At 60.6% G+C, this 19,971-nt stretch overlaps 1 protein-coding gene across 4 annotated transcripts in view; it reads left to right on the forward strand.

Moving 5' to 3' along the window:
• CARS1 (cysteinyl-tRNA synthetase 1) overlaps positions 1–15,311 on the forward strand; it is a 36,611-nt gene extending 21,300 nt beyond the window's left edge. For all 4 annotated transcript variants that reach the window (XM_072970527.1, XM_072970529.1, XM_072970530.1 and 1 more), the window contains 14 exons: positions 878–999; positions 3,855–3,967; positions 4,326–4,454; positions 4,806–4,935; positions 5,017–5,120; positions 5,594–5,691; positions 5,883–6,072; positions 6,494–6,562; positions 8,795–8,876; positions 10,966–11,046; positions 11,634–11,701; positions 13,856–13,915; positions 14,449–14,532; positions 14,997–15,311. In XM_072970527.1, the coding sequence (XP_072826628.1) occupies positions 878–999; positions 3,855–3,967; positions 4,326–4,454; positions 4,806–4,935; positions 5,017–5,120; positions 5,594–5,691; positions 5,883–6,072; positions 6,494–6,562; positions 8,795–8,876; positions 10,966–11,046; positions 11,634–11,701; positions 13,856–13,915; positions 14,449–14,532; positions 14,997–15,131 (1,465 nt within the window). In that variant the 3' untranslated portion in view covers positions 15,132–15,311. The remainder of the gene's footprint in view (positions 1–877; positions 1,000–3,854; positions 3,968–4,325; positions 4,455–4,805; positions 4,936–5,016; positions 5,121–5,593; positions 5,692–5,882; positions 6,073–6,493; positions 6,563–8,794; positions 8,877–10,965; positions 11,047–11,633; positions 11,702–13,855; positions 13,916–14,448; positions 14,533–14,996) is intronic.
• Positions 15,312–19,971: the final 4,660 nt, after the last annotated feature.

Raw genomic sequence — 19,971 nt, forward strand, 5'->3', positions numbered from 1 at the left:
GGGTCCCAACACTGTACGCTGCTGAGTAGGGGCCCTGCCAGGTCTCTGGAGACATTGGGTGCATGGTGCAGGTGCTCCGAGACTTCCTGGTGTCAAACCCCAGGCAGGGTCGGTTCGTCGGTGGTCCCTGCGGGGCTGGGATTCGGCCCCAGGTTACCATTCTCCCACCACCTGCCTGCGTGGAACGCTTATCAGGTCCCTGAGGTCAGCATTTTCAGGAACAGGCCACAAGTAGGGGTGTGGACGGAGCCCAGCAACCGTCTGCTGTTTAGGGGTTCCTGCCCCCAAAAGCTCCCTGCCCACCTCGCAGGGAGATGGGGGATGGAGGTGTCACTGTGCCTTGGGAGGAGCCGGCAGCCTCAGGCCCAGGGCCCAGGGCGGCAGGTTCTCGGGAAGTGACTGCACCTCCATGCTCCCCCGACTCCACATGGTCACGACAGGGCGACTGTGCCAGGCTGGGCACCGTGGGCGGGCCAAGGTGAGAAGAGAGACTTATGGGCTGGAAGAATCAGGAGCGGTCCCGGGAGACAGAGAGCCTCGGCAGCCGGGCAGGGGGTAGAGCGCAGACAGAGGCGAGGGTGTCATGCAAGATGGTGTGGTCACCGACGCCGAGGCCAGGGCTGGGGCTACACCCTTGCGGACTCCAGGTGGAGGGTCTGTGCAGAGGGATGGGCTGCTGGGAGGGGTAAGTCGCCATCACATCCCCACTCAGCCCACCCTACTAAGTCCACCCTGCGGCCGTGGTTCGGAGCAGCCACCTGGCCACCCCGCCGAGTGGCCCAACCAGAGGCAGATGCGCCGAGCTGACACCGGATGGTGCTCTGAATGTCCAGATCGTCCTTGGGTCGTGACAGCCGCCCTGGTCTCTGTCTCACAGCTATGTTTCAAACGGCTCCGTGTACTTTGACACAGTCAAGTTTGCCTCCAGTGAGGGGCACTGCTACGGGAAGCTGGTGCCCGAGGCCGTCGGGGATCAGAAGGCCCTGCAGGAGGGGGAAGGTAAGCGCATTGGGCTCGCAGCCCCCAAACACTCGCTGGAACCCTGCTTCTCACCTAAAGGGTTTGTAGGACTTAGCCCTTGAAGTGCATTATTGTTTAAGGAGCAAAAGAGTGAGTAGGTACAGGCCCACCTTGGAAAGTGTCCAGACCTCGGGGCCCTGGTGGGGGTTGGTGTCTGCTGATCTTGGCGCCCAGGGCCCCCGGGCTCAGTGGGCTGTGGGGCCCTGCGGGAGTGTGGAAAAGAGACAGGTGGCCCGCTGAGTGAGGGGCGCACACTGAGTGGGGAAGGAGGACCCCGGGAAAGGAAGCAGTCGCAGACTCACTACTCACAGGCCTGGGAAACGGGGCAGGGCAGGCAGGGGAGCTGGCGCTGCCTGTTATTCATGAGGTGGTGGCAGGAACTCGTGAGGAGAACCCTCAGCCCCGTCCTTATCTAAGGGCCCAGGCTCTGGGTGTGGGCAGCATGGTCACCCTGTGAACACCAGGGTGGCAGCTGGGAATGGCTGTGTCCTTGTCACAGCAAGTGTGACACATATATAATGACATCCACCATGCCCATTTTGATCCAGATGCTTCAAACGTAGACACCAGGCTGCTTCTGGACCAGGTGGAAGTCTGTCTGTCGTGTTTTCTGCATTCTCTTCTGCGTGGCCCTGCGCTGCGGGCGCTGCTCCCATGAGCCAGACACACACTGTTCACCCACCAGCATTTCTGGAAGCCACTTGGACCCTAAAAATGTTCATACTTTTTGTTTTTTGAACTATGGGTATAATTTTCGCATGTTATCATTCCAACATTTAGGTTTCACCATTGAACATGCTGAGCACGAGTAGATAGTGGCCCTACGTTCGGGTTTTTGAAATGCAACGATGAGTGGGCGGGCAGCTTTCAGGCTGTGATGGGTAGAGCAGTCAGAGCATCAAGGCTGTAAGGCCTGCCTGTGCGCTTGCGTGCCTGGTGCCCAGGTAGACGTGGAAAGCTTTGTGTTGCACTTGGAGGAAAAGCCCGCTTGGGACTGAACTGAGGTCTCAGGGTGCTGGCAGACCCCCCTCGACTTCAGACTATGGACAGAATGCGGTGTCTTCGTCAGTCCTCAGAGACTGCTCAGTTGTTAATTCACAGCATTCACTTTCCCCAAACAGGGAAGACGTTTGCATGCTTTGATCAAGTAATTGCACCTTAGGGGCTCTGTTCTGAAGACACATCAGAACCTAAAAGAGAAGACACAGAAACAGGGAGAAAGGACGGGCTGCGTTAGTCTCCCAGCACGAGCGCCGGGCCCGGTGGCACTTAAGGCTAACAGTCGCAGAGGGGCCGGGCATCGGGCAGACCCTGCAGGCCAGGGGAGCACACCCTGGGGGAGCCGCATCGGGCACCAGAAATGATGACCCGGGGGAAGGCAGAAGGGACTGTGGGACTTATTTCTCGTCCCTAAAATATCTGGAGCAAATGCCAAGTGTGACCAGGCAGTGACATTTGTTGACGTTTGTTGAAGACAACTGTTGGGGGAGGGGGGTGAGACAGAAAGGATCCTCCTTCCCCTGCTACAAAATTTTTCAAAATAAATTTTTTGAAGTTAAGATACGTTCATGATAACTATGTTCCTAACAAAGAAAAAATTTTAAACTTCGACGTACGCTAGCTGCCAAGGAAAGGGTGGGTAAAGAGGAGGTCGCAGCGCCATATCCAGTTATGTCTTTGAGTAACCGCTGGCGACTCGGTGAAATGCTCACCGTGCGAGGAAACAAACCAGGATGACGCGCGTCCTGTTTGTCGGGTACGTCTGTGTTCTGCTTACGGGATTAAAAAGCCGCAAACCGCAGATCAGCACGCCGAGATGTTAATGGTGGCTATCCCTGCGCCTATGCTTACGGCACTTCCCCCTGGTCCTTTTCCGTGTTTTCCAAGTAATCTGTGTCTAGTGCCTGTTTTACCGTCACGAGGTCTGCATTCAGTGGTGCCTCCCTCTGGAATGTGTCCTCGGGCAGCTCGCGGGCACTGCTGGACGTGTTGCTCGCAAAGTGGCCTTTACCCAGGTCCCATTCCCGGCCTTTCCATGAGGGGGCGATGGCACCCAGGAGGAGTGAGGGACCTGGCAGACCTTTCAGGGCTGAGTCAGAACAGAGGCCTTTGCTCTGACCCGTTCTCCCACCACCTGCCCAGCCCCCACGAGGGTTCTCTGCGTGCAGGTTGGACTGATGGTGGGATTTCATTGTCACAGCAGCTGATGTGTCCCACACATCCGAGGTGGTCTAGGGGAACCTCCAGCGGTGGCCGTGGGCTGGTCCTCTGGCTGGCTTCTTCTGCTTTCTGTGAGGAACCTTGTCCAGGACCTGAACTTGGCCCAGGGAACAGAGCTCCGTTTCGCTCTGGGTTCCTTCTTCCCATGACTTCCCTGGATGAACACGGGAGGGGCAGCAGAGGCCCCCATTTGCACCTCCAGGCCCAAGAGGCCACACACAGCCAGCTGACTTGTCCTCATCCTTCCAGAGCCACAGCCACAGTCATGCTGGGTGTCCATACAAGATCGTGGGGTCCCCCAGGCAGGTCCAGGAGGACGTCACACCCTGTCCAGGAGCCCTCACCTTCCTAGACGAGGGCTGTGCGTGCAGGGAGGCGGTGGGTGTGGGTCCAGGCCCGTGGTAATCGCCGTTGGACACCAGCTCGCGAGTCTGTGTCTTCTGAGCTTCCAATGCGGATTTCGTAAATCTAGGTCCTGGGGCAGCTCCAAGATCTAGTCACAGTCAGCTTGGATAGTTGCTTGCCCAAGTTAATAACAAGTGAACAACTCGTCCCTTGAGTGAGAGGAGTGCGTCTACCAGGCAGCAGAGTCACTGCCTCCCCCGTGTCCGCAGGCGACCTGAGCATCTCGGCAGAGCGCCTGAGTGAGAAGCGGTCCCCCAGCGACTTCGCCCTCTGGAAGGCCTCCAAACCTGGGGAGCCGTCCTGGCTGTGCCCCTGGGGAAAGGTGAGCGTCCCCGGAGGCGGCTGGGGCTGGTGGGACGCGTCCTGGGGCCCCCTAACCTTGGGGCACGTCATCTCCCCTCCTGAGCCTCGCTCCTTCCGCTCTGCCGCTGGGGGGCCCCCGTCCTGGGGACCTCTGAGTATTGGGGGACACCCTCTGACGGTCCGTGTCAGCAGTCCTGATGGCCCAGAGCCGCAGGGGTGCCAGGGATTCCAGAAGTACCTGAAGCTTGTGACCTTCCCAGTGCAGCCCCCTCACCTTCCTGGGTGTGGAAACTGACCCCTGTTCCCAGTTAGTTTTGGGGCACTGGGGGTCGTGGGCACCGGCGATGGTCAGGCACTCACCGCTGTCTTGTCATCAGGGCCGTCCAGGATGGCACATCGAGTGCTCTGCCATGGCGGGCACCCTCCTGGGGGCCTCGATGGACATTCACGGAGGGGGCTTCGACCTCCGCTTCCCCCACCACGACAACGAGCTCGCACAGTCGGAGGTAGGTGGAGGCCGTGGGGGTGGGCTCAGGCAGGCGGGGTCCCCACCGTGGGGTCGCAGATCAGGCTGTCAACCAGGTGCTTTCTGAACAGAGCCTGGCGTCCACGTCGGGGCTCCATCCGTGGACTTTGAACCCTAATTACTTAGTCTGGTTTACACATAACAGCCTGGCCTTTGGCGGCACCCAAGCCTGGCTTCCAACCATCTGTCACCTCCTGGCCCGCTGCCCCGCCCAACAAGGGGGGCACCTCCTTCTGTGTGTGAGGTTCCCACGAAGGGGCTCCGCGCCCACCGAGCGGCCGGCAGGGCGCCCCTGAGCCCTGCGCTGGCCCCCCTGCCCCTTCCTGCCCAGGCCTACTTTGAGAATGACTGCTGGGTCAGGTACTTCCTTCACACGGGCCACCTGACCATCGCGGGCTGCAAGATGTCCAAGTCGCTGAAAAACTTCATCACCATTAAAGACGCCTTGAAGAAGCACTCAGGTAAGGAGAGCCCAGTGTGTCCTCCCGGCCGCGCGGCGGTGGCTGCAGGGACACTGAGGGACCCTGCTGCTTCTCTCCCAGCGCGGCAGCTGCGCCTGGCCTTCCTCATGCACGCCTGGAAGGACACGCTGGACTACTCGGCCAACACCATGGAGTCGGCGCTGCAGTACGAGAGGTTCCTGAACGTAGGTCCCGGGCACCTCTGGGGTCCCTGCCCCCGTCCCCCTAGAGGGAACAGGCTCGGGCCAGAGCAGCCAGATTCCAGTGGGGAAGCCAGCTCCCTGCCCCTTGCCTGAAACGCCTGCCAACCTGCCTTGTACCCAGAGCCGCTGTGGGCTGAACCTTTTTTTCAAACACAAGCAGATTTATTAGACTTGCTTACTAACCAAAATGATAATCTTAATGGAACCAACCCTTTGAAGTAGTTGAAGTGAAGTATTTGTAGAAGTGATTTTAGGGCTCCCTAAAACTAAAATTGAAATGCATTTCTGTCTTGAAGAAAAATCTTTCACGTTCTTGCTTGGCGGCTGTGTGACGCCGCCGCCTTGCGGGCTTCACGCCACACGTGAAGGAAAAGCCCGTCGGCAGAACGGCGCCGCGCGAGGGCTTCTGCGGCGGAGAGGTCTGAGGGCCGCTCAGCTGAGCTTTCTCACCGCAGGAGTTCTTCTTAAACGTGAAGGACCTCCTCCGCGCTCCCGTGGACGTAGCCGGTCAGTTTGAGAAGTGGGAGGACGCAGAGACGGAGCTGAACGAGAGGTGAGACGGGGCCTGCGTCCCCTCCGGGGCTCACACACCGTCCTCGTGTCACACATCCCGACAGCCAGGAGGCGGCCTGTGGCACCGTCACACCTGTTTGTGCAAAACCACATGCAGAAGAGCCGTGTGTGCGGTGGGGAGGGCTTGCGGGGTGACGCCGGCCTGATGCTCGCCTCCCTGTCCCCACCCAGCTTCTACGACAGGAAGTGTGCAGTTCACCGGGCGCTCTGTGACAACGTGGACACGCGCACCGCCCTGGAAGAAATGCGGGCTCTGGTCAGCCAGTGCAACCTCTACGTGGCGGCCCACAAGGCTGCCAGGAGGAGGCCCAACCGAGGTCTGCTGGAGAGCGTGGCCCGCTACCTCACCCACATGCTGAAGGTGAGCAGGCCCGGCCTCCAGCTTTTTGGTAAAGGCCCCCATTGGTGCAGGTGCTCTGCAGGCCCTGTCCTGCGCTCCATCCTCGGGTCCTGCCGCAAACCTGGGCCCTAGGGATCAAGCCCTGCCCCGTCCTTGCTCGGAGTGATTTCGCGTCTTTGCCTCAGTTTTCTCCCCTCCCATCTTGAGGTTTGAAAAGCACAAGCACTTTTTCCACCAAGTGGCCCTGGCCGGAGGGGGCCAGGACCGGTCCTGGAGTGGGTGGGGGTTGGGGGAGCCCGGGCCTGGCTCTCCGTCTCTTCCCACCTGCCAAGGCCATCGCCCTGCCGTCCCGCCCCTCCCGGCACAGCAGCGTGTCCTGAGGACCCGACCCACTTGTGGTCTCTCAGGACCTCGTCTCCTACGTGCTTCCTTCTTTCCCTAGATTTTTGGGGCCATAGAAGAGGAAAGCTCCCTGGGTTTCCCCGTCGGAGGACCTGGAACGAGCCTCAACGTGAGTAAAGCGCACTTGGGCCTGGAGTCTCCCTGTGAGGTCAGCGCATTCTGTCTCCCCTCAGGGGTCAACCCTCCCGCAGTCTGAGGCCGGGACTAGGTCCCTCCTGACAGGAGAACTGAGCAGAGTTGGACGGACCCCTGTGATGTCTAGCCTTGGGGGCTAGCCTTGGGGGCCTAACAGCCTTCCTCACGGCAGCGGTGCTGTCTGTGTGAGCTTGGCCCCAGGAGACCAGGCTGGATGGGACGGTCCTTGGCCCTCGGGTGAGCCTCAGTCACGGCCACAGCCCCTGTCCCATGAGGAAGGGCGTGGCCGTGGCCACAGCCACGGGGTGTCCCGGAGGCCCCCTGCTCATTTCCCGGCTCACGTGCAGCTGTACGCAGGTGCCCCGTTGTCTGATGGTCCCTGCAGTGAGAGAACCCGCCTGCAGTTGCGGTGTCTCCCGGTAGTCGGACACGCGGTCTCCGCTGCGTGGTGACCGACACGGGCACTCGGGCTCATCTCGGACGCCCTCCCCGCCTCCCCTGGTCAGGAGCGCTCTTCAGTGATTTGGCTACAACACGCGTGTCATTCCTTACACACGACAGGGGTCAAGTCTAAAGTGAAAAGGCAGAACCTCTTAAAGGTTCTGTGTCTCCGTGACGGGAGGCATCAAGCTCCCTCTCCTGCAGACCGAGTTTAGGGGCGTTTCCCCCGGAACTGAGCTCCAGGAGGAAGCGAGAGCCGCGGCCCCGCCCTCCTCGGCCCCGCCCTCCTCCGCAGGCCTTTCAGCCGCAGGGCTAACTGTTGCCGTGGTACTTGCTGCTTTATTTTTAGGAGGAAGAGATACTTAGGTTTTTATTTATTTATTTTAATGCAGGTACTTGGGAATCGAACCCAGGACCTTGTTCATGCCAAGCACATGCTCTACCACTGAGCTATACCCTCCCCTTAGTTGATGGCTTTTAGAAAGTGATTGCTTTGTTCTTTTGTGTGATGATACTGGATGTTTATTTTTCTAAAACAAAGCAGAAAAACCTGCTAGATAGAAGAAAGTCTGCCTTTGAACGTGAAAAAAAACATTTAATGTTGAATGCCCGGTAGTTGCTTGGGGGCCCTCAGTGGTGCTGGACCGCCCCTGAGCTCCCTGGAGTGAGTGGCCTCGAGGAATCGGGGTGGGTGTCTGCTCAGCCAGGGGACGGGACCCGCGGGTCGTGCTTTTCCAAGTTCGTGGATTAACTTCCAGACCCAAATTGTCTTAGGAGCAGGGGAGGCAGCTCCCAAGTCTCGGGCCACGTGCACTGGATGGCCTGCAGCATGCGCTAGTGTGGTCAGCCGGACGGCTGGGGGTGCCTCCCTCAGGTAGGAGGCTGGCAGGGGTGAGAGCCCCATCCCCCTGCAGCAAGGCTCCCCAGCAGCTGTGGGGGTGTGTGCGGGGCATGAAGACTGCAGACCGCGGGGTCCACCCCGCCCCACCCCCAGTGCGCCGGGCCTTGGCCCACGTGCAGCATCGGGCCTGGTGTGGTCTAGGCCATGCCCAGGGCTCGGCAGCCTCCCCAGCATCTGCGTTTACTCGCTAGGTTTTGGTTGCTGAGCTGCCGAATGACTTAATTAAGAGGCAGGAGAGACCTTGCTTGAAAGCCTACTGGGAAAACGGGACGGATGTCACAGAAAGGCTTGCCGTCATCAGTACTTCTCCAGTTTGGATCTCCTTCTGGGGTTTTCCTTTATGTCCCATGGCCGCCCATGTGTCACTACGGGTGGTTTAAGTGTCGAGCAGACGTGAGTGTGCGTGTGGGTGGCAGACAGTCCGAGGGGACAGTTTACTGGTGTGTAAACGAGTGTGCGTGGCCCTGGGTCAGATTCCCCCACACCCAGGCTCTGTGGTGCCAGCCCCACTGGAGGCCAGGCCCCAGCCCAGGACGACCGGCGTCACACCCCAGAAAGTCATCCCTCCTGGGAACACCAGTTGTCACCACGAAGACGGGCTCTTAACAGCCGTGTGTCTGCGTGAGACCACGTGGCCCCTGGGAGCAACCGGGCCTCAGCTGCTGGGAGGCAGGAAGGCTCCCTCTCTGTCCCTTCCTCACCACGTGCGGGCGCCCTGCGTCTAGGGGCCGAGCGTCCGGGAAGGACAGGCCCGTGCTGTGGGCACTGGGCATAGCAGAGGTGCTGCCCAGCCGCGTGTCTGGACTCTTCTCTGTGAACATGAGGGGGCTGTTCTCTCCCAGCAAACAAACGTTCTCCCCACAGCTCGAGTCCACGGTCATGCCATACCTCCAGGTGCTGTCGGAGTTCCGGGAAGGGGTGCGGAGGATTGCCCGAGAGCACAAAGGTGAGCCGTGCGCTGGCCGGGAGTGCGGGAGCTGCGGCCCCTCGCGGGCTCGTGGGCACTGGGCACCTCGGGCCAGTCCTACCCCTGGCGTGTGGGGAGGTGGGCAGCTCCTCTGGCCTTTGCTCACGAGATCCAGGCCCTTCCCCTTCCCTAGGCCCAGGCGGGGCAGCCAGGCCCCCCAAGGGCACTGTGAGGGGCCGACATCTTGCGGGGGGGCCCTTCTGTTTGTGGGAATGTGGTTGTGCTCTCAGGGGCGTCTGCAGGCCGAGAGCTGGAGGTGTCCTCGTTCCTGCTTTGCAGAGGCTACCTGGTGACTGGACAGCCTCTGCAGGGACACGTGTTCCTCAAGAAGGCAGGGCCAGCGTGCAGAGCCCCCTGGGATCAGGCTTCCGGGGGGGGGTCAGGACGCCCTGACGTTGAATGGGGTGAGCCTATTGCAAAAAAAAAGGCAGTCAGGAGCTGCATCCTGGGGAGGAGCCAGCATTGATTGCTCCCAGCGCGGAATTTACAGAAGTCTGTTCCGTGATTTGATCCTGCTGAGCTTTGGAGTCAGATGGCCGTCACCTGTCCCTGAGCCACCCGAGCTTCTCCTGCATAGACTCCCCACCTGGACGCTCGGTGCGGGCCGTGGCCAGCAGAGGGCTTGGTCAGATGGGACGATCGGGCCTAGCAGCCTCCGGGGGCTGGGAAACGGAGAGCCGGCCTAAGACCTGGGTTCCGAGGACGTGGGCTACAGAGGTCCTTGTCCCGGGTCCCCGGGCCCCAGAGCATTGCGGCTGGGAAGGGGTGGGTGGCCTGCTTCCTCACCAGCGTCTCACTCTCCTTCTAGCTGCGGTCGGGGTGGCACTGTGTCCTGTGTCACAGAGGGGACCGCCGGTCCAAGAGGCCACTGCCTCACCCAGGTTGCCCGCCTCCTGGCCCGGCTCTTACCCCAGAGTTGCAGCTCCTTCACGCTGAGGTCAGACACACAGAGCTGGAGTGTCTGGAGAAGTGTGTGGACTTGGGGTTTAGCCCTCATGTACCCCTTGTTCCCAAGTGTGCATGGGCTAGCCTCTCCTTGCCACATCCTCCTGAGTCGGTCATCCTCCTGAGGATGGGGCCTATCTGGCCATCAGGCATCCTGGGTACCATCCCGAAGTCAGGAGGGAGTCAGTGGTGTTGACTTTGCCTCTGGGACCAGCAGAGAAACTGACACAGTGGTTACGCGTGTCCACACCTGAGGGGACCGTCCGGCCCAGAAGCCACACCAGCAGTCCTTTCAGCCCTCCCGCTTTGCCTGCTTCACGTGTGTCGTCTCTCCTGGATGAGTCACTTCAAAGCCAGCGGCCAGCCAGGGCTGCACTTCCTCCCGGGCTCCCTGGGCCTTCTGCCCCTTCTAGCCCAACTCTGGGCGGCCACCCGCCTCGGGTGGGGCAAGGCCTGGCCAGGAGCGCCAGTGCGCGAGGCACCGAGTCGCCAAGGCTGGGCGTGGGTCTCCATCCCCCAGGCCCCTGGCCCTTTTGTACTCCCTACTTGGCTGGGGTCTCTTGGTGAGAGATACTGGCAGCTGTGGAGTCACCCCAACTTCCAAACACACGTCTCTTCCTGGGGAGCCACACCCTTCACTGCAGCTGTGTGCTCGTTCTCGCCAGGGGGTCCCTGGGCTAGGTGTGCTTGACTGCAGCGTGAAGTGACCTCAGGGCTCAGGCTCAGAGCAGGTGTGGGTTCGGGTCCCTGGTTCCGGACTGTGGGGCGCGGCTGCCTCTCAGGATTGCTGCGCCAGGACCTTGGGGCTTGGCGTTCCTGGACACCCTCCCAAGTGACCAGGGATCTTGCTTCTGTGCAGCAGAACCCTGGCTTCCTGGGCCTGCTGCCCAGCTGGCCGTCCCTGCGCAGAGCCCAGGGGCCAGTCCGTGTCCGTCTGCAGGAGCGCTGGCCCTGAGCAGGGCCCTGAGGCAGCACCCAGACCACGGGGTCCTGGGGGCTGCAGTGGCCATGCCTTGGGCCCTCCCGCCTCCTGCGGTGAATGGAGCCGCCGGCCTGTCCAGAGGCTCAGGGAGGCCCAGGCACCCTTGTGCCCGATGGACTGAACCGCTTTCTCTGTCCGCAGTCCCCGAGGTCCTGCAGCTCAGTGATGCCCTGCGGGATGACATCCTGCCCGAGCTCGGAGTGAGGTTGGAAGACCACGAAGGTGGGTCCTCGGCCGTTCCTGGGGGCCTGTTAGAAGGAGCCTGGATGTGACGGGCAGGGACATGGGAAGGACACTCGGGTGGAGGGTTGTTTTCGCAAGGGCCACAGGAAGAACTCCCGGGGTGGGTCCAAGGACACTGAAACTTCTGCGTGTTGCTGTGGTCCCGGGTGGCCTGTGGGTGTGTCTTCTCGTGGGTCACCCCAGCACCTCCTCTGAAAGGCGTCCGGGCGTCCACTCCTGCCCCCTAACTGCCTGATGCCCATTTCTGTCAGGCCACTGGCCACCTTCTTTCATGACCTGTCCCTTGGGAGACGGCCTGTGTCATGTGGATTGTCTGCGAGTTTCACAGCTTGTCTTTTGACTGGTAGGGTTTTTGCTGCACAGAAAATTACTGAATTTTAAACATGCAGGCACCATGTCTCATTTTACAACTTTTGGGCTTTCTGTCGTAAGCAGCAAGCCCCCCGCACGTGACCTCAGGGTCTGAGCTGTGTGAGCAGTTGAAAGCCCCCCCACATCTCTGCGGGGGCCCTGGGGGCAGGGGGGCGGGCCAGGCTCGGCCTCATCCGTCGGCTGTCGCTTTTCAGGATTGCCCACCGTGGTCAAGTTGGTGGACAGAGACGCCTTACTGCGAGAGAGAGAGGAGAAGAGGAGGGTGAGTAACACAGAGATGATATGGGCGGGGTATTTCCCGGAAACGTAAAGGCCGCTGGCGTTTATCTTCTTCACCTTCTGAGAGTCAGTGTTTATACTCTTACTAAAGTGCCAGAACTTATAAATGTCAGAAGGAAGAATTAACTATAAAGGTAACTATTTGACAACTCTGTTAACAAAACCCCAGCTTCTGAGGAAGGACGTCTTCTTAAAGAACTGCACCCAGAGCGTAAGGGGGTTGAACGGGTCACAGTCACACCTCCACCCGTCCCCGGTACCCACGCCTCACGCACCTCAGGCGTTACGCCGCCTCTGGGACCGACTGAGCCAGGGGCTCCGTGAATCAGAGCCGCCCCTGCTCCCAGGGACCTCGGGGTCCCGTAGAACAAGAGAGACGGGAACCCAACAGTACCCGTCGGGACAGCTGGGCACAGCTCGTGGGGGTGCAGGCCTGGAAGGCCTTGAGAGGAGCCCCCATGAACAGGGGGCCAGGAAGGGACCTCACAGCTGCTCAGTGGAGAGCTGACAGGAGAGGGGTTGGCCAGGGACCAGGAAGAACGCTCCCGGGGCAGGCAGGATAAGGAGCGCGGGTGCCAGGCGGGTCTGGCGGAGTTAGACTGATGACTCCTCAGAGGCGGGAGGTTTCGAGGAGCTGGGGCCCTTCTCAGCTACACCCCCCCCATTTCCATCCCATCTGGTCACCCCAGCGGGTGTCACGTCCCCAGGGCAGGCTCTTGCCTGTCCTTGGGCTCTGTAGCGTGTGAGGCTGGCGGTGCCTCCTGCCACCAGGGCCCCTGCTCCCCTCCCCCGGGGGTTCTGCCACCTGCACGCGCTGGCCCCGGTGGGGTGAAGCCACGGCGGACAGCTTGGTTCTGGCCCAGGTGGGCAGCCCTCCTGCCACGTGCCTCTGCCTGGCTCCTCACTGGCCACAAGGCCCTCAAGGAAGGAGTCGCCACAGCACTTCCCTCCAGTGACCCCGTTTCCCAGCTGGGGGCCCCCATTCCAACCAGCTCTCCATGCGGAAGTGCCCAGGACTGCAGCCTCGTCCCCAGGGCCAGCGGGCTGCCCTGGTCACTCTGGTGGTTTGTCCTTCTGCCCCCCCCATAGTGTCTCGCTCCCCTAGCCAGAGAAGCACATCCTGTCTCTAAGGGGAAACGCAAAAGTCCTTGGCACGTTTCTTCCCACTTCCCGAGCTCCGTGCGGCCCCTCCTCCTCTCTCCCTGCTCCGCCCCTTCTGCTCTAGTCAGTGCTCTGGCTGGGTTCTTGGTGACAAGCGCGTCCTGGGGTGGCCCCACCCTTGACCCCTGCTCTCTGGAGCCGTTGCTCTGCGTCCCTTACGCACTGGCCGCACCTTCCGCCTCTCTGGCCTCCCATTCCCTCCCCGGGTGACCTCACCCCGACCCACAGCTTCTCTGCCACCCATGTGCCTGTGACCCCCAAGTTCTCTCTGGCCCCAAACTGGCCTGTGCCCATGCTCCGGTGTCCAGCCGCCTACCTGAGGGCTCCACTTGACAGGAAGCATCTGAAACCCAAGGCATCCAGGAGGGAACTTGTCTTTCAACTCCCCAGACCTGTTCCTCCTTCCTGTCAGTGGCTCATGTCTGTCCATGCAGTGGCTCAAGCCAGAACCTTCCAAGGCAGCCTCTCACAGGAAGCTCAGCACCCAGGCCAGAAGCTCCCTCTGTCCCTGGGGCCCTGGCCCCTGTCTGGATGCTGCCTGCCTGCTGGGAAGCGGGCTCCCGGCGTCCATGCTGTCTCCTCCAGCCGGCCCTCCCTCCCTTCCTCCCCAGGAGCCCAGGACCCACGCAGGGTCAGCCCTCACCGTGCTGCCCTGGTCCCCCGCCTGACAGAGGCTCCGCCCACCGAGCCTGGCCAGTGGTCTCTAGTCACTTCGTCGTATTGGTCGTACTGCAGAGGGTCTCGAGTGGTGTCTGCTCTTGCACCAGGTCCAGGGCAGGGCTGGGCTCCCAGAGGCCCTTGTGGATAGGTGCTCGCCTGGAGGCCCTGCCTGCACCAGGCTCGTCTCCGCTGTGGGGGCGGCTGGTAGAGTCCAGCTCCCAGGCAGGGCACTGGGGGACGGCAGGGGCTTGTCCTGTTCTACCCACCCCCCAGGGCCTCTGTGGACCCGGCTCACAGGGCGTCTGCTCTTCCCCAGGCTGAAGAAGAAAAAAGGAGGAAGAAGGAGGATGCCGCCAGGAAAAGACAGGAGCAGGAAGTAATGCACGGCTTCAGGGGGCGGGGGGGCAGGAAGTAACGCATGGCCGCGGCGGGGGTGGGGGGCAGCAGGAAGTAACCAGGAAGTAACCCACGGCCGCGGGGAGTGGGGGCTCTCCTGCACCCATGCAGCCTGGATCTCTGCCTGCTCTCTGCCTCCCCCAGCCCGTGGGAGGCTGGGAGCCCTGGGCAGGGACAGATCTGTAGCCTTCGCGATATGGTGATTGAGGAGCCTTCCTGCTGTTCCCGCAGGAAACGCCCACGTTAGTGTTGCCTTATCCTTTTTTTTTTTTTTTATGGAGGTGCTGGGGTTGGAACCCAGGACCTCATGCATGCTGAGCACACCCTCTACCACCGAGCTACACCCTCCCCACCCCTGCACTGTCCCTCCTTTAATTTCCCTCTGCCGGGCTGAGACTCCCCAACTTTCCTGTTGCTCTCTGAATTTGGGGGCTGGGGTGGGGGCTGACATGGGGTCACAGGTGTGGACCCCGATGTGAGCTCGGCAACAGTGACCCCGCGTCTGTGTTCCAGGCGGCAAAGCTGGCCAAGATGAAGATTTCACCCAGCGAGATGTTCTTGTCAGAAACTGACAAATACTCCCAATTTGATGAAAACGTAAGAATGCCCATTTATCTTTTCAGAACATGCTAGGCCACTTAATAGGCATGATGGGGGTTTTCAAACTTGGAGGAGGAGATTCCTTGTCTAGGATGCGATTTGCAGAAAGGAGGAGTGATGTGGGTGCCTGTTGTAGGTCCAGCATCTGCAGCCTGCAGTGCCTAGGGGGCTGCCCCGCCATCCCTGTGGCCCAGGGGTTCTGCACTGGAGGGCACCACCTGGGCCGGGTGACGGATTTACATGGACTATTGTCCCAGGTGGCCCAGAAGTGCCCTGGTACAGATGTGCTCGCTGCCCCGGGGTTCTTGAGCACGAGTCAGAACAAAGCCGTGTTGGCCCTGGTGGGAACAGCGTCCCTCACCCCTTGAGCCGGCAGGCAGGCGGCCCCAGGCTGGCTGCTTCCCAAAGGCTGGGCCCGGAGCGGTGTGGGGAGTCGTGACCGCTGGTGCTCTGCCTTGCAGGGGCTGCCCACCCACGACGCAGAAGGCAAGGAGTTGAGCAAGGGACAGGCCAAGAAGCTGAAGAAGCTCTTTGAGGTACAGGAGAAGCTGCACAAGGAGTATCTGCAGTCAGTTCAGAATGGAAGCTCCCAGTGACACCAGGGGCTGGTGGCAGACTGACCATCAACGCACGACAGCTTCCTCTGCCCGCTGGTGGCTGCCCCGGCTCTGGTCATGTGTGCAGTGGTCCTCGGGTCCTAAGTTAAGAATTCTGTCCAGAGAGACCTGTGCCACGCCCGGCCCTGAGACCTCACTAATAAATTCTACCAAACGCGAGGCCGGGCGCCCTCTCTGCCGTCAGCCTGCTCGGTCAGCACTCGCGGGGGCCGCCGGGTGCTTGGTCAGCAGGTCACGACGGGCTTCAGCCCGGGAACATCCCCCGACCCCGTGCAGATTGCTATCGGCTAATCTCTGGTGCGAGGGTGCATTTGGAGGTATTCGAGCAGAAAAAAGACAGGCTCCGGCGGGCGGCAGCTGCGGCGCCTGCACAAAGGCTGCCCGCCGGCCCTCTGCCGCTGAGTCGGCGCAGCGGGTCTCCCGGCCAGGCCGCACTGGGCTGCCGCAGGGCTGGCTCAGCCGGGGACCGCCACACCTGGCAGCAAGCCCGGGATCCGCGCGGGTGAGGGGTGGGTCTCAGCACCGCAGGGCGGCCAGTGTCTCTAGGTCCCAGCGTGGGGACCGTGCCCTCACCGCCCCCATACCCGTTTCTACTCCCTGGGCCAGGCATCACCCCCTGAACTCAAATGCGCTTGACCATCCTTACCTGAGGAGGGCGTCAGCAGCACCGGCACCTGCTCACCTGAAGCGTGGCACCAGGTCGGAGCCACGCAGACAAGTGATGAGTCATCCGTGCGGGGAGATGGGCCAGAGACGCCGTCTGGTTCTCATGCAGCCATAGTGGCAGCTCCAAATGGCAGGAGCCCCGTAGAGGGAGTGTGGCCGTGTCCAGGGGCGGGCGCGCTCACCCTTCGCCCCTGGAAGCCCGCCTGTAGGAAGCTGTCCGCAAGGGCCCGCCCTGCGGACCAAAGCATCTGTCCGCAGGGCAGCTGGGAAGCAGGCTGCGGGTGGTGCTGGGTGCACTCGGGGCTACCCGTGAGGCCGGGCTCTGGGTATTGACGTGTCCAACTTTTGAACCCGGTAAATGTTTTGCATAAAGGAAAATAATTTAACCAGGAATTAAAAAGGCCCCAAAACAAAGTGGAACAGACCCATTCCAGTTAACTGTCACTGCCCACCAGGCCACCCCAGGGCTTAGTGGCTGGCACCACGACGACCTTCCTGCCGCTGGCGGTTCCCGTGGCCAGGGCCCCGCTAAGCGGCTGTCGGTCAGGGCCGCCCCCGAGGGCGCAGTCCACCCGTGAGGGGCTGCGCGCCGGTGCCTGGCGTCTGGGTGGGAGGCTTGCAGTCGGGGCTGCTTGGCGTGGCCTCCAGCTCGGCGGCTTCCATGCGTCCAGGGGAGACGGGCGCCGCGTGCCCTTTGGGGCCTAATCCCTGAGGTCACAGGGGCTCCCACTGTCCTCCCTGAGTGGAGGCCGCCCCGGCGCCCACCCGCAGTCACCTCCCTGCAGCGGGAGCGGCGAGGGGCTGGACAGAGCGTCACAGCTGTTTCAGAAAGTGCCGTCTGCCGCAAAACTGCAAACCAAGTGGGTGAGAAAAGGGCCCGTTTGGTTGATTTGAGGACTTGCCACTTCGCTGCACATCGTTTGTGGGTTGTATTCTGAGGCCACAGAAGTGACAGGTCAGACGCAGCTCAGTTGCCTTGCTGTCAGTGGGGCCTTGGTGGTGGTGTCCTCAACCCCGAGCCGTGGGGCGGAGACGACCTGCACGCCTGTGTCAGCAGCAGAGTTCAACGAGAGGGAAAGCACAAAGATAACGTCAAGGAAGTTGAGGGAAATCACTGCTGTTAAATAGGAGCCGGAGAAAGCAACGTGGGCTGTCAGGACACCGCGAGCACCACTGGGGGCCCAGTTCCAGGTTTCTGGGTTCCAGCCCTCTCCTTGGAGAAGCGGCTGATGTCAGGCCTGGAGCAAATGCACCAGGGGACAGGCCACCGGCGCCCCAGGGTAAGCTTCCCCAGACTGAGGAGTGTCAGAGGGACACGGGGGTCAGGCCAGTAACACACACAGCAGCCTGGCGGGTCTCCAGGGCATTGGATCATGAGATTCCATGGAGATGACTTTCTCGAGATGCCAAAATTGCAAAGCAGGTTAGGGAGGCCAGGGGTGGAGATGGAGGCTGACTAGAAGGTACAGCAGGAGAAGGGTACCTTCATGGCAGTGGGACAGTTCTGGACAGCCTGCCGTCGACTGCAGTGGTGGCCTCAGGAGTCTCCGCCTGCGGCCACAGGACAGCATTGCTGCTGGTCTCCTGGGCTGACCTTGGGCAGGATGTGACTGTCGGGAACCTGGGGGGGTGGGGTGCAGGGACGTCTCTATGGCAGCCTCCTGGGAACCTCCAATTATTTCAAAGTGAAGAACCTCAGGAGCTTCCCCTGGCCAAGTCTGGGACAACTGAGCATTGAAAAGAGGGAGTCAGTGAAATCCAGGCATATGTATGTACCCTTAAAGGCAAAAGCCAAGAAATAACTTGTCACCAGTGGAGGTGACGCTTGGTCTGGAAACTTGTTTATAACGGCAGAATTCAGCATCTCTCCTCCTTCCGTAGGGACTGTATTTCAGGGCCACCAGCTGCCCCACCGAAGGGGTAACAGTGCCAGCTGGTAGAAGTGGACGAAACAGGACGATTAGAAAGCGTCCATGCTGCAGCCCCGCCGCAGGCCAGGACCGTCGGTGGTGCTGAGACCCTCGGTGGAAGTTGGCCGGAGCTGACTGTTCTCACGATGCCAAAGCGTCACCTTGAGGGTGGCTTGTAGGTCACGGGACTGGGAAAGGTGGGCATGTCACCTTAACAATGCTGAGCTCTTCCTGTACCCACCTCCCCCACCAGTACGCAGTGTCAGCATCCCCCAAAGAGGGGCCGTGAGCATGAGGTGTCCCCTGTGGGGAGCCCCCAGCATCACCTGCACAGGGAAGTCTTTCCACCAGAAACCTGCAATCAGTGTTGAATGAAGCCTTTAGACTGGCGCCGCCGGGACCTCCTTACCACGCGGTCTGTGGCTGGGGTCTGGGTGGGGCCGGGGGGCCTGCATGTCCCCCAGCCCCTGGGGTGACGCCCAGGCCTCTGCTCAGGGGCCCCACTGAAAGGAGGAGGCTGTCCATTTCCCTTCCTGTTCACAGGACGTACTGGGGGTGGAGACACAGGCAGAGGACGCTGCGAGGAGCAAATGGAGCCATCTAGAAGGCAAGGCCCTCGTCGGGACCCCTAAGCTGGCACCTTCACGAAGTCCTGTCTGGGGGGAGGATCAGACGGACGAGACAAGAGAGACACGAGAAAGAAAACCACCACATCCCACGTACGAACCGCGATTGGTCTGAGCAAAGTGGCCACAAAGACGTTTAGGGAAATCAGCACATGGCCTGGGTGTGGTGTGAAGCTAAGGAATTTTTGTTCATTTCGTCAGTGTGATCAGGCAGTTGTGTCCACAGATGTCCTGAGTTTGGGACAAAGTGACGTGAGGCCTGTAATTCAATGTCCTTCAACCAAGGGAACTGATGAAACAAATCACGCAGGTACTCACGGTCACACCTCAGTGACCGGTGTCTTTCCGAGGTCATCCTGTCTGCCCACCTGTGTTCGAAACTGCCCACAAGCAAGTGCTCTTTAAAACATGCCGCCAGGAAACACTCTCATCTTTAGTGCGGACAGGAGCCCTGCCCCGCTGCTGCAGGGGACCGGTGTGTGGGCGGCTGGCCTCTGCCAGGGTGCCTGGACGGGGCGGACTGGGGCCACCTGGTCAGAGCGTCCTCGCTGGCCCCCTGCATTTGGCCTTTGCACCCTCACAAGCTGCTGCAGAATCTTCTGGAACAAGATGAGGCAGAAACTTTTTTTTAACTTGTAAAATATTAAGTCACCGTAAAAAGCGTTTCTTTTGTGTGCAGGAAGACTCTTTCCAGTTCTAAGAGCCAGAATTGTCTTTCTGCTTCTCCCCAAGGAGAAGTCTTTCATGCTTCTGTTAGACAAAGTCATAGTTCACTACTTAAGAAATCAAATCATGCAGAAAATGACCCTTACAAAGTAGGAACCTAGCGTCCCTTTAAGGCCGTCTCAGAGAGCCTATAACAGCTGGGGAACAGCCCCCCGGACTCCTTCCTCCTGAGGGTGTGAGCTTACAGATACACCGCGTTGTGCGGCTCTCTCCTCGCACGGACTACATGGTGGGTATTTCTGATGCCAATACACCAGGAGATCTGCTTCCTCCTTCACGTCTCCACGTGTCTGTTTCATTAGTGCATCATGACCTGGGTGCCGCTGCCCTGTTAGGGGATCTTGGGAGTGCTTCCGGGGCATGGTGCTCCCCCTCTTCTACCAGCCCCAGGGGTTATTCATCCAGCAGAGCCTCCAAGAGGTGAGGGGAAGGTTGGATGTGGTCCAGCCATTTCTGAGCGCTGGGTGTTGGGGGGGGTCTGGAGGGGTCATGCAGCCCATGTTCCCATTTCCTCCTCTGGGGATGGGACCATGGTGTCCACGCGAGGCATCGCCAGGCCAAGGCATTGCCACTATTCTGTGGCGCCGAGATGAGGAACACTCTCCGGGTGGGAAGCAAGATCAGGTGCCCATCCTCCTGAGCTCAGTCTTGGGATGGTCAATGAGGCTGAGGTGGCCAAGGAGCAGGATCCAAGGGCAGGGCCGCCCCGGGAGGGTAACCCCCTGAGCTCCCCATGGCTGGAGGCAGAGCCAGGCTAGGGACCTGTGCAGAGGGGCTGTTGACAGATGTGCATGTTCTCAGAGCTCACTGGGGTCAGTGTGACGATGGCGGGGAAAAGAAAGCCATGAGCTGGCCAGTGTTTCCCGGCCCTGGTAATACTTAGAATCATCT

The sequence above is a fragment of the Vicugna pacos genome, chromosome 10 (genome assembly GCF_048564905.1).
Source record: "Vicugna pacos chromosome 10, VicPac4, whole genome shotgun sequence".
Classification (NCBI taxonomy): Eukaryota; Metazoa; Chordata; class Mammalia; order Artiodactyla; family Camelidae; genus Vicugna; species Vicugna pacos.